At 34.1% G+C, this 18437-nt stretch overlaps 1 protein-coding gene across 5 annotated transcripts in view; it reads right to left on the bottom strand.

The window, feature by feature from the left end:
* LOC113492131 (rap1 GTPase-activating protein 1) overlaps positions 1–18437 on the bottom strand; it is a 276804-nt gene that overhangs the window by 111180 nt on the left and 147187 nt on the right. For 2 of the 5 annotated variants that reach the window (XM_026869458.1, XM_026869466.1), the window contains exon 2: positions 1721–1917. The exons of the other annotated variants lie outside the window; for them this stretch is intronic. In XM_026869458.1, the coding sequence (XP_026725259.1) occupies positions 1721–1815 (95 nt within the window). In that variant the 5' untranslated portion in view covers positions 1816–1917. The remainder of the gene's footprint in view (positions 1–1720; positions 1918–18437) is intronic. 5 annotated transcript variants of the gene reach the window in all.

Here is an 18437-nt window from a genome sequence, read left to right as displayed (position 1 = left end):
TGTTATGCAGTTCACGTTTATTGTATAGCTTGAAGAAAAGATTTTATTCCTTTAAAGTAATGCAAACTGTTTAACGTTAAGGCTTATGCACATTTATATTTATTGATAATGCAAGACTTTTTTTTAAATGGTTCAGTGGTTTAGACTTTAGGCGTATAAGTATGACTAACAAACAAATTTTAGTATTAATATTAACCTGAACCGTTTAATATTGTTATTGTAATGTGAACAATGTTATAATATTACGCTTATAAAACTGCAGCAGAATACCAAACAACTGCCATAATAGGAATTAATTATTTCGAACATATTTGTAATATACGCAAAGTTAATTACAATCATTACAACAATATAAAACACAATTTTCCTGTTGGGAATTATTGCTTATTTATTTATGATAATTAAATAAGTCTCTTAATTAGTGCTGTAGTAATGAGGTGCATAACAAAATAAATATGCCATCATATACTATTTTATCAAGTTTATTATCACTGGGAAAGTTGATATGCCACGGAATGTTTCGTGATGACTTAGGTTTTAGGTTAGTTCAATTGTCCCTGATAAATTGTCTAATTATAAAGGGTATTGTAATAATACGGGGAAAACATCAATGTAAGTAGACAAAGGAAAAAAGTACACCAACTGAATTATTGAAAACGCATCAAAATGTATGCATATGCACAAAACAACGAAATTTCATTTGATACAAAATTACAATTTTGTAGCAGTTTGTGACGTTATGTTACTTTAAATTAATTAAAAAATTCTAGTTATTCATTATTTCTTGGGGTTAACAATAAATATACACCAACTTTTCATCAAAGTACCAGGCGCACATAAAATAAAAGAGTTAACATCCCTATTGTATCCAAGCCCCTGTACCACGAAACTCGATCAACCGATCCAGAGAGCGATTATCAGATGCATCAGATAGATCGATCAATCTGCGAGCTGGCTTGAAGCCGTGTCTATCTATCATGATGGAGTATCGCAGTAACGGGAGCCTGCCAGTACTTGTTCAACAACATTAGTGTCATTGTGTAGCTGTGCTTCGTAATCATCAGGAATTTATTGTGGATCATAGTTCACTGTTATGTCTGGACTAGTATTTATGATTAGTTCTGACTTAAGCATTAGAGTCGGGATTATAAAGGTATTTACAAAAGGATGTTCATAATACAATGCAGAAGGTTGTTAACGTATCTACTTTATTTAATATCTCGCAAAAGCAAAGCAGTATTCTCTGTTTAAGTTTATTAAATTATTGTTGTCAAAGTTCTCATTTGTATACAGGGCCGGATCTAGGGGCCTCGAGGGATCGAGGCAATAAAGGAGTGAAGTGAATGAAAATAACTTGAACCAAGCGGGGGGCCCGCTTGGTTCAAGTTATTTTCATTCAGTGAAAAATTTGTCGAGTTTTTTTTTAGATTCCTACTTTGGTGGTGGGCCCCTGGTCATAGTGGGCCCCTAGGCACTGGCCTAAAGTGCCTTATGGATAATACGGCACCGTTTGTTTATCAGCATTTTGACAGAAATCACTAGGCTCTTTGCAAATTGCTTTTGCTGGATACGTACTGTCCACCACTGAGATTGACAATTAATTAAGTAACCTCAAAACCGAAGGGCGCAATAAAACACTTCCTTGAACTCATCAATATTAGTGAACAGAAAAAGCATGAGAAAAAGTACATGTCAATAACAACAAAATAAAAATACGTACATTAACTTCTTCATGTATCTCCTTCTCGCAGAAAGCAAAGTATAAGTTTCCTTTTGCCCGCCCGTGGGCAAATACTTCCCCACCTTCGACTTCATTCGCCAAACTCCAACTGACACTTCTAAACTTACTAATCGTTAAAGTCTAAGTCTCACAATTCTCCGTTCACGAGATCTTTCTTCTCTTCAAATGAACTGCTCCTAAAATAGAGAAAAATGTTTGAAGGTTTATTTACAGTGAAGCGTCTACTTGGGACTACAGCAAGCAACTAACAGGAAAGCGAATAAAACCATGTTTTAAATGAATCATGCCAATAACTGTTAAATATATCATTCAATGTAAGGAAAATAAGCTTGAAACGTCTACAGCCAAAACATTCAGACACAACCCAATGCGCTTATTAACTGCTAAACTACAGGTTAGAAGTAATTATTATTCTAGCTTTACACCTCCAACACAAATTATAATGCTTTCCTTTTCCGTCGCTAACGAGAGTCATTTTAAAAATAGCCACACTTAAAATCCAGTAACAACTAAATTTCGGTAAAACTTTATGCATGAAACAAAATTTTAAGTCCTGAGTGCCGGCTATCACCCTTCAAAATAAAACATGCATTTCGAAAACGGAAGCTTCACAGCATATATCTATGTTCCACGAACTTCAATAATGCAACAGTCTTACTGTAAAAAGGCGTTATTGTACCTCTATTACATCCACATTGACGTATTGGCCGTAATCTTAAATTAGACAGGAGTGTACTAAGAAAAGTAAAATCACGATTTACTTCTGCCGGACAGCAAAGCTAGCCCCTTAAATAGCTGTTTAAACGAGGAGAAATTGCAAATGAAATGCGCAGATAACACATTTCGCTTTCCTTCATTGAAGCATACCTTGCTTGTAGCGGATATTATACAGACGATAACTTCCTCTACAAGAAGTATACCTGCTTACTTACTTGCGAACAAATATTCATGAACTAAACCGATGCAATAATTAGCTACAGTTCGTACTCGAACAAAGCTATTCTTTAACCATCCATTGCAACGGTACTCATAATCTTTGATCGAATCATACTTTGTAATTTGGGTTTCGTAATTTTTTTTATCTCTTCAGAGTTGATTGCTTTTTGTTTTTGCTAATTCGTGTAAGCTGACCGAAGGGTCATTGCACAAGATACCGCAAGAGTAATTTGTGATCAACAGGCTAGAGGATATTTATTTTTTAAGCATATTGTCAGACTTTGATTAGGTTTTAATGTTCAAGTTAATTCATCTTTGTAATAGACATTGACGAGATTGTTGGGAGGAAATCCATAATCATGAAGAAAGTGTAAATCATGTTCAAGTTCTGTACAAATAACGATCAATTATGACAATTCTAGGAACCTTATCTCAAGAGCAAATTTTAATGTCTGTGAAACATGACACTTGATTAATAAAAACTTAATTTGTCGTTAAACTTTTACAATCCAACATTAAATTAATTTATTAAAATATTTCCTGAAGTATTTTTTTAATTTAATGAGATTTGCTTTCAAACGACAATAAACTCGTTACAATTTCGACCGTCGTTAAAAATCAAGATGATATAGATAGAAAAGAAAACGGGTACAAAAGTGTGACGAGAAGAGAAAATAAGAATCTTACCATAGATTTGAATGAACGAGATCAAAACAAAGACGTGGAATTAATTTTGTATGAGAACAGTGTGTGGCCGTAAAATAACACCGTTACATATACAAAAGAAAACAATCTTAAAGAGTGAATTAAAACCGTGAGAGTGCACGGTTAATTCACTATAAGCTTGTTAGATTAATCTTTGAACAAAAACAGAAAAATAATAATTAACACGTACTTCGAAAACTAAACAATATTTTTAATGATTTAGGAAAAGTATTAAGTACTTATGATTTTTCTCTAACATTGATAAAAATTAAAACAGAATTACAAATCGTATTAAGTACCAAAAGCATATTAGCTAATGACTTAACTAACAATAATACACCAAAAGTAGTTGGAACACAAGTCGTTGTACACATTAAAATTGTGAATGCATAACCTTTGGCTAGACAAAGAATATGATTAATTAAACAAACATTGATTGACAGAGCCGGCAATTATCCTTTTATTATAATGTTACATTAACCAACGCAACACTCAATTCAAGCCAGCCTTATCATGAATAGATAGCAATTTCGCAATATTTAATGCACACTTGCTTCTGTCTGATGCAACTTTATCCTAACGAATTCATTGAAAATATCAAGCATTGTTCTGCTTTCACACCTACGCTATTTAGAACATACTAGTTGCTTGATTAATGGCTATCTTATGTCCATTTGATAGACGTTTAGATTGAGATGTGGGTTAAACAATTAAAAGTGAGGTCGGCAGCGAACAATGAAACGCGTGGATATTTAAAGATCTTGCTATTTTATGTGTTAGGTTTTTTTTACGCATGGTCAATTTGGTGGCGCTTCCCAAGGCAGTAGATTATAAAGCTGATTCTTTTCTATTAATGTCTGATGATGTAAATCATGTATAGACAAAGTAATCATCAGGCTTCCACCTAACAAAAAACGTAAAAATGAAAAGAGAGAATGAAATTATATTTCGAAAGGAAGTTAAAAACTCGCCAATAAGGAAACTCGTTCGATTCGCTAATAAAATCATTTCGTCGATGAAACAAAGTTAAAAGCAATAAGGACGTAGGTGGTAAGCCATTTGAGGCAACAGATCAATTCGACGTTATAACAAAACGATAAAAGGACAAGCCTTAGTATGTAACCGTGTTGCAACATGATGTATTGATTGAGATTGCAAATATTGACATTTTAATCTAACTTGCACAAGCTACGAAGCGGTGTGAATAAGAACCTATGAATACCTGAGCTTGCTACCGAATTACAAGAAGGAATAAATCAACATTAATAGAGATACTGTCTAGTAGGAAAGAGAACCGAAGGAAATAAGAAATTAGATGGGAATCATTCAAATATTATCAGTTATCAAACTAACATTATAGATACGAAAATATGTTTATAAATTTGTTACCTTCTCACGCTCAAACAGTCGGATCCATTTCTATGACATGCATAGTTGACATCTTAGATTAACACAGGCTTCTATCCGTTAAAGTGGGTTATGTTTTTGTACCTACAACCGCCATCGTAAAGGACGACCTCCGTGGTCGAGTGGCATAAGCACCGGTTTCAAGGTGTCGCTAGCTCTGAGGTCCCGGGTTCGATCCCCGGTCGGGTCAATGTAAAAATTCACATTTCTACATTGTTTCGGGTCTGGGTGTTTGTGGTACCTTCGTTGTATCTGAATTCCATAACACAAGTGCTTCAGCAACTTACTTTGGGTTCAGAACAATGTATGTGATGTTGTCCGCATTTATTTATTTATTTAAAAAAGTCTAAGTAGCAACCAATAGTTAGTCATTATAATAAAAACTACATTTTCCCATTAAAGTTTCAAACTAGAAACCAACCAGACAAAATTATTTTATTCCAATAGGTTCTTCACAGGACACTCAATACATTTTCAAACTCAATTCACCCACTTCATACGGTCCACTGGTTCGAAAATGAACACATCCATTTGAGAATTCTTATTTTAGTTTTAGGAGTAATTAAAAGCTTCCATTCTCATCACTCAACGCAATACGTTGCATATTTCATAAGCGGATTTTATGCAGGCGTTCCGTGCGGCTCGGGTGAAACTTTAAACACAACAAACACTGCTGATGCAAATTCTACTCAAACGTTTGCTAAGTGCAACGACTAGGGACTACTGGGTACTTTTTTTGTTTGTTTTTACTTTTCGTATTTCTTCATGCGTCGTTTGAAATGTGTGTGGAATATTTTGATAGTGAATCATTTTAGACAGAAAATGGTTTGGATTAATTTTCGCTTTAAATTCTAGAGGATAATCCAAGATATTATTATGACTACCTACGCTGACCCACTGCACTTTTTTAGCCACACTGACTACTGCTATTTCCACTTAAGGAAATTTAATTTCCATGGTTCCTCAAGAGAAATTTGTTAAACACAGAATTCAAGATTACATTAAGCACCTACACCAAAGTACAGTATGAATTTCAGACCATGGTTATATTACCAGAATAGATAGGCGCATTATATTTATTTATTACGTTTCCCTCCGTCAATTATTCAACAAATGACGCCTGCGCAGCTCCGCGATAATCGGCCCTGTAACCATAACTCAGCTGGTTGTTCTAGTCTGACACACTTATATACGCCCCCAGGATTAGGTCATTAGAAAGCCCACGCCGAGGGTAGTGTAAAATAGAACTGTTTTACGAGTTTTACAACGTAATCAGCTGGTAATTGGGTAAGCACAATCTATAGCATCTCGACGATAAATATTTCTAAACAATTCTCAAGTGGAAATAATTCCGATTGCGCAAATATTAAATCGCTGAGCTGAAATGTATTGTACAATTCGATGGAGTAAATCGATTATAGAAAATTTTCCAAACACGTTCTCTATCCCAAAGTATTTGTCTAGTAAAAAATCGGTTCGTCTGCTAAGGACTGTGGGTTGTCGGACGGACATAAATTATGGTAATCGACATGAAGAATTACGTCGTAGTAACCCAACCGATTGCAAATAGTGTTGTTAAGTGCATCATAATTCACACAAAGTCATCGCTCCGGCGAAAGTTACGATTTAGAGCCAAGAACGGGTGTTTTGCATTTTTATTTTGTACTTTCATTTCATACTTTCTTAATAACTGTTCTGGAAAATTACGTGATTAAAATTAGAGCAATTTCTTGTAATTACATGTCCATAAAAACACTTTTAACATATTATTAGTATGTTTATAGCATAATTTTGGAATCTTTAAAGAATATAATTGAGAGTAGAGCAAGCGAATTAAACACTTGTTATATTACATAAGCAACGACAGACAGTTAAGGAAAACAATAAAAAAAACGGTAAGCTGTACGACCACCAGAAGAATATAAAAGATCAGACTTATAGCGAATAGGGGAAAGTCTGGTTATGTGCCAAACCCCTATATTACTTTTATCCATCCAGACATGAATCATGAAATTAATGATCCTAATAAAGCTTTACACGACATAACTGCAGACAATACTAATCTCTTTGAACAAGACATTTTTGAAATAAAAGTAAATTGACTACCCGAAATTGACGAAGTTTCGAACTTCGGTAATAATTTAATCAATCATATTAAAGTGACCAATAACTCAACTACAAACGTTGAACTTAGATTCTACAATATTTAAGCGGAGGAATAAATCTGTTCCCTTCAAAGCAACGCCCAGGGGTTAGGCCCATAGAAAATTTATATTCCAAATGCTATCCATTATAATTTTCAATATGCCATTCCGTATTGATTACGATAAAAGAGGTGAGCTTACACCTTGTTTAAATTTATTGACAGCATAAATTGAATAACTTAATATATTATGAGCTTTTTGACGTTATTTCTCATAAAGTACAATTTGGTATGTATATTAATATAAATATTTATATGGGCTGCCTCTGTGCATGCTTCTCAGCGTACAGATTCGTAAAGTATTTATTAAAATACGTATGTTTTAATGTTTTAGTAAACATTAGCTTTACTTTAAATTGTCACTGATATGAGAATGATAACCTTTTTTTTAAACATTATAAATTATTCAGCCCAAGTTTAAGGAATCTTTGCGGGACCAAATATACTATTGCACGTTATATGAAAAAAGAAGTCCGACGTTCTGCGGTAACAAACATATATTACATAAGAAAATAATGACGAACCAAAGACGTCCTCCTGATTTTAGGTTTGAAAAGTTAGAGAGAGCTCAAAAAAACATACAAATACTATTCGATTTTATAATACTAGTCAAAGAAGCAAAGCTCTAGAAACAATTATGATCTAATCGTCTTCCAGACAGTTACAATGTAATACTGAAACAACCAATATTTCAAAACGTACGTAGGTTAACTTCAATTGTTATAAATTGTTTGTCAAACGTGTCAGTTCATGGTTTTATTGACTAATTTATTATCCAAGTGGAATATACAGGCACAAGGCTAACGGCTCCTACGCGAAGCGACCACCGTAAATCTAGGACTTGTCTAGACAGTATTCAAAGACCGAACTTAGATAACCGTATTAAGTGCCAAAAACGGCCCCGTGGGTGCGACGGCCAAGAAACTAATCGCATATTGTGAAACAATACGACTGTTAAACGTCTGTATGACTTTGACCTAGCGCATAATAACTGAGATCTTTACATACAAAGGACTCTTGGAAAACAAGTGAAGCTTTAAGAGCTCTCATTATAAAGTCTTAACATTGCAAATGACAATCGTTTTAAAGACATAAATGCTAAATTCAAGTATCATTGTAACGTCATCCAAATACGGTTCAGTGGACATTAAGATACCAATCTTGTAAAATTATATAAATAGTGTAACAAATCACGGCCATTTAGTTTAATATAGTCCAACGAGTTGAGATTTCATAACCGGTGGAGATAGCGGAGCCAATACCACGTGGTTCTATCATTATAATAATGTTACAACTACAGTCTGTTTCTAAAAAAAATCTGGCATTTCTGAAAATCAAAAATAAAATGAAAACAAAATACTGTCTACCTATCAAGATCATTATCTACTCCAATTATCTTTGACAGCTGCTACAGAGTAACAAACAATGATAAACGTCCTTGTAAGCCCATCAGATAGAACACTCACTTAAACATTTCGCAAGCTTCCAACCCAATAGATCGGGACAAACTGGCGCAAATCAAAATCAAAAGTAATTGGACAAGACAACGTAACCAAATCAGTGTCACGTTTAAGATCATTCAGAACTGGTTTGCTTGCAAACAGGTAATACAGTCCACCATTATCGTTAAATTTGCCGTTTAGTGCCTTCTCACCGCGTGCTTCGAGTTACGAAATGATCCGAAGAAAGGAGCGCATTACGCTTCTATTTTATAATCTTGTTTGCCTACACGACAAGCTTGAAGAGTTAATTTTCAACAGAAATTCCTACAAAGTATATTTGCTCGAAGTCATCAGATAAAACGTGATGCGTGTTTCCTTTCCCGCAATAGAATGTTATTGAATCGCATTTGCTAGTTATAGCCTAGTCATTAATGCTTTAATTAAACACAAATGGATGATACCAAAGCTTTTATCCGTTTCTTAGGGCAATCAGATCATGCTGAAACCTGTTTAACAAAACTAGTTGTTCGTGTTACCAATTAGCGTCAATCATGTGTTATATATGCTGATCAGGTGAAAATTTAATATGATTCCTATGGTTCACATGACGCGGTTATAAATTAATATTCTGTTTCAACGAGATTCGTCGTAAATATTTTAATTTATGATCATGCTGAACTGAATTAACAACAGAGCAAAGGTCACAACCCTTGATGGAGGTGTCGTGTACGTAGAGTAAGTAAAGACAGACGGAACATGGCACCGTACAAACTAATTAATGAAACCCACATCAAAAGTTTACGTGTGACTCATTAGTACCAAAAGCAACGTGAAATCATTTTTGGTTTCAGTACTAAAATTATAGCTGAAATATACCTTAGCTAAATAATAAATCATAGTGCAAAGTTTTAATGCAAACCAAAACATCACAAAGTTTTTAAAATAATATAGCCTCGGTATTTTATAAATGATCTTGAAGAATAATAATATTTATACGCGTTAAGTAAATTTATTTAAAAACCACGAGGTTCGTGTGTTACAAATCAATTTATCTGATAATTCGAAAATAACGTATAATTAAATTTTGAAACAGAAAAAAAATATTGAGCAATGATTATTATTTGTCTTTCATGCTTCACATGAGAATTGTAACTGCTAAACGTCAGAACGTATAGGAATTCTCATAACTCATAGGTACTTAAAAAGATTACTAAGATCCATAGATCCATCAGAACAGGAATTTTAACAAAGTCCATTATTCTAAGCCTGTATTTATATTCTTAGTTCCAAGTCTTAACTACTCAATGGGCGGGAAGTATTTTAGTGCTAACTGTAGTAATTTGTGTAGTAAATAATAAAATTTGTAAATTGTCCTGCTCGTTCAAGACCCGCCATCATTACCGCTTTTATGGTCGTATTTAATATTTTCGAAGAAAGGTGCTGAATGCTTATGGGATATTTTAAAGCTTATTTTTTGCCTTGTATACGTGCAGTCCACAGAAAAGGTTTCTTCAAAAGATCCATAAGCAGTGCTAATGAGAGCTAAACTTTTAATGGATTGTACTAATAGGAAAAGTGAGGGGTCCCTCAAGGTACGCTGTTAAAACTTTAAGAAAGCTTTTTATACTGTGACAGTATATAGCATTTTAATTAATTTATATTCCACTCAGGTATACAAGATCGATATTGGAGCAATAGAACTGGGTTATCTAAAAGAAAATTTCTTGAACACTTTCCTTGGTCGTTGCCGACTATTTTCTCCGCCTATAAATCTCACTAAGCACCGACGTCTAATCTATAGTCCACCGGTGGAATAAAGGCTATTGGTCGTGTTTGTGTAGGACCAGGCAATTACTTCTTGGTTAAGCTACATTTAATTACTATTACGCAACTGTTTGTAGTTTTAACGGTAATTAGTTTGAAACTGTAGCCATGGACTATGTTTAGAATTGGATACAAATTGTTTAAATGTATTGCAGTCGCTGAAATTGAATGAACATTGGAAATGCCAAATGTTCATGAACATTTAAACAGCCTAGGCATAGTGCTAAAGTTAGATTAATGAGAATCGACTATAAATAAACTGGTGTTGGTGTAAAATAAGTAATTCCGAAAACAACTCTAGGTATCTACATCGTGATAAAACATAAACAAAAGCAAAAATAAACATATCGGAAAGGAAGATATCGATTAACTTCTAATTGTCTACCAATTTATGAAAAAACATTTCAAAAGCGTAGGATTTATAATTGTGTGGAATCGATTTGATACGATTATATGCAAATTTTATTTAGATCATGATACGGAACTGGGCGCCTCTGATAAACCGGTCCAATTTAAATCGGACCAAACAAAACAGGCCATACACGCCATACATGGGCATCGGCCATTAGTAACACAACTAATTGTTACACTAAAGATGAATGATCACTATTAACTTGTTCTAATTCAAAACTTCCTTGATGATATGATATGCTTATTATCTCATTCAATATTATTATGACAGATTTTATGAGGTAATACATATTTGTTGATATAATAGGTTTAGAAGACATGCTTGGAATATATTATGACGTAATTTTTGATAGAGAAGGCATCAAAGGAACTATTTCACTTTCTTTTGATCTAAAAGAAATAGGAAAGTTTTTACTATCAGAATGGTATAGATCTGAATTGCAAATACTCCAAGGACAATTCTTATAATATCCAAGTCGTTCATAGTAGCTTAAAGGTATTAATTGCAGAGAATATGGCCTTAATACTAGTTCAGAGGCGTACCTGAACCTACAACAAGTACCTGAACATTCTAAATGTCATGTTAACACTAATACAACATACAAACCTGTCAGTCAGTCAATCACCTTTTATAAATACTAATTTAAATAAATTACTTACAATAATCGCTAGCAAGACGCTTGTTATAATATACTTGACACGAATAATACTTATTAATTTAATGATAATAATCTTAGCATTAATATTTGTTATGTAATGAATGGCGTACAACGAGGAATAGTTTTTTCAACAATTGAGAACGAAAGGAGCGAATAATATGAATATGTATGCGTTCCGCAGTTCACTTTCGCACAATTACATGTCTTTGCCTTGTTGCACGCTACAGCAGCTGCCAATCAGCTAGCATTTTCCTAAGCTGGTTGGTATTAACTGATGAAGATAAATTAAAAATACAAAAAATATGAACATCTTTAGGTGTTTTTATAGCCATTATCTCCAGAGAAAAAGTAAATTAAAATAATGTTGCATGTTGTTTGCATTCCATTCAGTGTTGAAATTCAAATTGAGCAAATCTCCATTCTGGCAATGGTAGATGACGAACTGATTAGTTCAGTGGATTGTAGCACTGGCAACCCTATAATCTAAGGACTCGATTCACATTAAATTCACTCTGTAGGTTGACGTAATGCAAATACATCTAACAACTGTTCTTCGATGATGTATCGGGACATTTCAAGACTAATCCACCATAAAATTGATCGATCAGCGCAATAACCATTTCTTCACATTAGTTACACAAACATTAACTTGCAGTTACTGCCGATAACTGTGAAAAGCAAGATCCGTTAGATATTGTCGCATTTACGTCTTCAGCAGACAATGATGGTAAGTAGTATAGCAGGAATTTCATATTATGATTAATTCTATAATGGCGGTAAAATGAAGCAAATAGAGGAAGACAACATTAAAACGTAAAGGATTATGGCTGGTACAGGAATTACAGTAGAAAGTGTTAAAAGTAGAAAATATGTTCCCAATTTCGAACACATTGAAATTATGCTGCTGATGCTATGTAGTCCGAAGATAAATGCTGCTGTGCGGTTTAGTGAAATGCAACCACAGTGAGAGCTACATAATTCACATGGACATGGTCATACGCCACAGCGCAACGAATCTAGACCACGTTATTGCTGCTCTTGCTATTAAGATTCCAAATTTTTTGCTTGAATACTGAGCAATGAAAAAAGCTATTCTATTTATCACTTTTTCCAAACACCATATTTCACTCCGTTTTCAATAATTGTTACAGGATACAACATTTTGGTTGAAACTCAATATTCCAGACACTTTGCCCAAAATTGCGATGTTCCAAACATTCAATAAATTTAGAATTTATTTACGTTACGAACCGCGGAGCTGGTTGTGGCCCGTGAAATTCTGTATCCGATTACCCAAATAAAAAAGATCCACACTGTAAACAGTATCTGTGAAGTAATAAATTTAAATCGATGAATCGATTAGAAAACACATCGATGACTCATAACGAAATATTGATTAATCGCGTGGGCCACGCTATGGAATTGCAAAGCTGCTTTACTCAAACCCCGGAACAAATCACTTGTTCTGTAAAACGATGGATTTGTGGACCAACCTAATGAACCGTAAACGTATTATCTATTTCGATACTACAAAGCAGAATTGAAGAAGTTCGACACTCAATATTCTATTTTTTAAATATTACGAAAACATTGTACCTAATAGATCAACTGTCACTTTTTTACCAGAAAGTACAGTTATAAAAGTTTGAACCAAACATTTCCTAAGCACGTTTCCTGCAGCGATTCGGGCTTTGCCATTAATGTCGGTATCAATATTTATTATAGACAAATAAGGAGGAGAGAATTATGTGGTCTTTAAACTTCCGACCACATGATACAAGTTAGAACCAATGCATACTGAATGAGCAATGAGCATATCTGTCTGCGGGTCGAGTATAGGTACCCAAGTCGCATGATATTTAAGGTCCCCATAACAATAAATTACGTAACAGTGTTCTAGGCAACTTGCTGTCAACGAAGATTTTATCTGCAATCCATTCAAATTTGCGTTTTGAAAACAATGAAACTGCTATTGTACTCCTTAAGGAGAATCAGGCAGGAATACCTGAAGTGCCAACTGCTGGCTTCAGGTACAATGGTTGATGCTTCGGCGAAATTCTTTGCGTTCGACGATGGTATTTAGATATTTCATGCTTCTCTTACGCTTCTAATAGGCCTGACCGAGAAAATAAAACTAAGATATTTCAAAAAAATCCACATCGCTTTCATACTAACTGCAATGGAATGAAAACTAGTTTTATAAAACTGTTTATTAGTATTACAGACTCATGTGCATATGATCGTTTTAGCATGTACTGTGGATATGGCATGTCTATTAAATAAGACTAATCAAATGAAGATAAGAACGAAATAAATTGTCTTGTCCGCGTTTCCAAATTCATTTGGAATAAGTTTCTTTGCAAATCCTTAGAACTATCTAATTTTGACACGGAAACCAGACAAAGCGCAACATTGGTATCCATTTTACAATATCTATAATTTTCTTTGATAATATATCGGCAAACATCGACTATTATTCGCCCACGCGTACAACTAAAAGTTAGCCGAACCGAATTGCGTATAACAGTCAAGTCGACCCAGAACACTGTCCACGGGGTATCGAAATAACCCTAGCGTACGGTACCCAACTTTTTTGTCATCATCGAAAAAGTTTTCTACACCAATCATAGCTATTTTTTCGTGTTCAAGTATTTTTGTGGAAGCTAAGTCGAATGTTTCATTTTTTTACCATCAAAACTCGGTCTAATATTTTTCGTGTACAAATAAATCAAACGGTTTGACGTAACCGGAACCTTTAGAGTTAGAAAAACATTGTTCACGGGAATTCCCGAAAGGAAGAATAAATCATCAGGTAATAATAATGGTTGATTAGCGATATAAAACCACGGGCATCGCCGTGGGGCGCAATGCTAGTTACCGATATGTCATTGGGGCCGTAAAACGGTAATACAGAGTTATACGAGTGCAGATGGTCATCACAGTTTATTAGATATATTAATGTCGTTAAATGAGAGGCCATTTATTACTTTCGCATGCCAGCCTGGTGATTGCTGGCTTTCCTTCAATACGTGATATTGTTCAAGATTTACGATAAGTATAAAATGGGTACAGAATGCAGATAGCTGTTTCGTACTGCATGCAGCGAATCAGTGAGTAGCTATGCTTAAGTGATTAGTGTTCAAGCGTGAGTGTTCGTTCTTTTTTGCGTTCCTTTTGTACAGAGTCTTTAACAAATATCGGCTACGTTATTCGTAACGCATTACAGTGTAAAATTTGTTTGAATGCCGAGGGGATTGTATTTTTTGTTTTGAATTCGTCACATTCTGACACAAATGTTTTAGTTTGTTTATTGCTCATGCTTTGGTTCTAAACATTCTAAACGTGCTAATGTGCCTATACGTATAAATTAGTTATAGCAGATGTTAAGTATGCTTATTGCTTATGTATATTACGTATAATGACTGGCCTACCGCAGTCCTTCTATCTGAGATTCAATATCAATTGCACTGTATTACTTGAATATTTATTGATGTAATATTTTTGAACATACAAAAATAATGCACAGAAGATCCACCAAGCTCAAAAATTGGATGAGTTGTTAAATTATTGTAACATTTCTTAATTTAAAAAGTTCTTTCTTTTGTTTATATGGTTTTCTCACTGCTGCTCAGGCAACGCCGAACCAAAAGCTTGTAGTACAAGTAATGCGTGCATATGCTGATGCCGGCTCTGCTGTGCCTTGTCGCAATTAATTAATTAACGTAACAAGGCCTCGTCCTAATTGGCAAGTGATCGAAATAGCGATGCATTTGACAGTTCATGCGAACAAATATGAAGACCACGACTGCACGAGACGCACGATGAAATTTCAAATAGTTTGATATTACTTAGAAGTCGATCTAATTAAATAGCACGAATAATGCTTGAAGATAAAATAAATTAAACGTGACACAGAACCACTTAACTAAAACTAAAAAAATGTTTTTTCATTGGGATTAAAAAATCGAGCGTTTTCCTATTGTTTTTATTGACATTTAATTAAAATTGAAAAAAAAACATAGCTCACGTAAATTGTAGGTGCTTTGCGTGGCTGAGCTGGTACGCAGAGCTGACATACTAAATTGAAAAAATCTTAAAACTAAATCTAAAAAATCTTTTGATCCCAATTCCGCGGACATCCCAAACTAAACCTACTACCTTATCGTTTTTAATGTACCCAGTTGGTTCCCATAACTTGGTGGGTACGGCTAGGGCCGAACTTCCCGGGTCGCGGTCAGGAGGTCACCGGTGCCTGATGGATGGGACCGTAACTACGCATTACACTGATTGGAGTTTTGTTAAGGCATGCTGAGAGCATACGCGTATGAACAGGACGAGAGGGTTAAGTTGTGAATGAATATGGATGCTTTACGGAAATATCGTGATGTAAGTTGTTTCTTCTGACTGTATTATAGTAAAAAACTTCTTAAACGAACACCTTTCCATCCTCCATCTCTCCGTGTCCATACTAAATACGATTTAAAACTACAATTCATAGTAAAAATACCAATTTCCATTTCGCGTCACTCTAAACAAAACGCTGTGTAACAATGTTAGTACTTTACTGTGCTATTATGTGGGAGCACGACACTTTCCCTACTGTCACCTTTTAATGAACTATACCCAACTAACAGACATTTGCATTTACGTGACGTTTCTAGAACATACTTCGACAAAACGTGGTCGTAATTAAAACATTACTAGTGAGCTAGGGCTTTTGTACTCATTTATTGAAAGAAAAAATATTCGTCCACCCCTGAAATTAGTCAGTTGATAACATTTGGCATCGGAAGCCCAATATTTATTATTACAAGTCGGTTGACTTTCCTCTTCCTTTTTGTTTACCAAGCATCTAAGACACGTTAGTCAAAATATGACAAATCGAGTCTTTCCCTTATCTACATGATGGTTTCCTATGCAGAAACCCATTTCGTTGATCACAGCCTTACCAACAAAGCTTGAAAATAATTAACCTATCATACATGAACACAATAAAACACATGAAAGTCAGTTTAGAATACAGTAACTTCAAATCATAATTTATTGTTCGGAAGCTTGGCGCGATTCGCGCTGACCTTTCCGTTGAGATAAGATAATGGCGTTACACAATTGTTACTTATAAATAAAATAGGTTAGGCAAAGTGAAAGAAAATAATTGATAACATGAATCACGTTTTGTGGTTGTTATTGTTCTACATTTGTGTGAACATTAGACTTTACGATGCAGTCATGCAGTGTGAAATCATGTTGTAACGTTGAGTATTTGATCCTCATGGTGTTTTATCTAAAATACTGCTTATTCAATGCTAAAAGCTCTACATGGGAAGAGGCGTGTACCTAACAATAGTTTATAATTTTATTATTTGTTAAATTACTGACTTAATCAGACTATTTTTCTAAGCGATGTTGGCGTCGATTGGCAATCTTACAGGATTTATTTTGTGTTTGATTTGATGGTTTTCCAGACCTCTTAAACACGTACAGTCGATTTTCCCAAATGTCTATGGAATAGTACCTAGTATTTCACTTGTTCGTATAGTTATTACATGTTGGTTAATATAAAACAGAATTATGTGTTTTAATTTCAACTTACAACAGAATATATAAAAGAAAATTAACTAAAAGTTTATCAGAACATCTGCATATTCAATGAAGCCTAAATTCCCAAAATAAAACAGTTAAAATGAAAAGCATTTATCGACACGTGACGAAAACAATCACAACGGAACCAAAGTATTGATTACGAATCAATTAAATATCATTAGAGGTACAAATAAATGCGTCCGTACATTACAATAAGACTGAATTAGTATTTATCGATGCGTGAACCGATCGCGGCCCACCGCGGACAACAAACAAACTCCACGCGAATAACTCGATTACTTCCGATTAACTTGATTCCAATCGAATGAGACCGACATTTTTTTTTTGAAATCGATTTATATTACAACAATCGGATCATCTACCGTTAAGAGATACCGTAAGCCCGAGGAATTCTGTTTTATCGAAAATCTGTATTAGGGTTGTTACACTACGTACATCATTCATCGGTTCATTTTATCGTTTTTTTTGTTATTTAACCGCATTTCGATTTGTAATCTCGGTTTTTTTAACACAACTGCCCAAAACGAGATGAATTTTCGGGGATCGCGTGTTTTTATGATTTTTTTACTAGTCTATAGCTCATGAATGAATAAACCGATTTTGATGTAGGTATAGGGTATATATAAGATTTAACAAAGAAATATCTGTTAGCATACTTGACTAACACTTTATTTATATTTTTAATTTACTTCATGTACAATTTTAACTATAAGAGACCATGAACGGGCTTGTATAAAAAGGGATCTCCAAAACTTCACAGTTCCAAGCTATTAGGTATGTACTTATGTATGGCTGATGTACATAATAACGTTGAATAAATTAAAAATAAAACACGCATTCAAGTTATGAAGTGGGATTACAAATTACAGCAAATAGAATCAGCAGAACCAAAAAAAGTATAGGCAAGTGTTTTTTTTAAGAATCACTTTCAATTTTTTTTTAAATGTATAACTGTCAATTAATCCTTTTTATTATTATTTAGCAGATTACATTTTTAAAACTTATAATGGGATTAAGGATTTGGTTAATCAGTTTCGCAGCACGCAATTCACAAATATTAATTAAAATTAAGCAGCTAATTAACGCTAATTGAGTTAAAAGCGCGTTGATAGCAACACGCAACGATTAAAAATCATTTAAGTAATGTTTAAGAATTCAAAGCGTGTGGTTTTGTATCTTAGGCAATTTGATGAAATCAGTGATGTAAGTATTGATAATAGATATTATAATGCGTTTATTATGATATAAAAGAATATTCTATGGCTTTTTTTAAGTCGGTATTATCAAAATGACATCCAACACTCCCTACCACAGAGAATACTTGATCAAAAAAATATCCACAATAAAAAGCAAATGTAACTTTTTTAGAATAAAAAGGCACAATAAAAAGACAGATAAACTCTATAATATTTTAGTAATGGCCCTTTAGCTTCCGATTCGACCCAAAAAAGCCCGGCCTATTGAGTAGAGATGACCGGAATGATCCGGTACCCGTTTCTCCCCAC

Source organism: Trichoplusia ni, chromosome 1, assembly GCF_003590095.1.
Source record: "Trichoplusia ni isolate ovarian cell line Hi5 chromosome 1, tn1, whole genome shotgun sequence".
NCBI lineage: Eukaryota > Metazoa > Arthropoda > Insecta > Lepidoptera > Noctuidae > Trichoplusia > Trichoplusia ni.
Note: the sequence above shows the minus strand (reverse complement) of the source record. Positions and strands in the feature narration are given on the sequence as shown.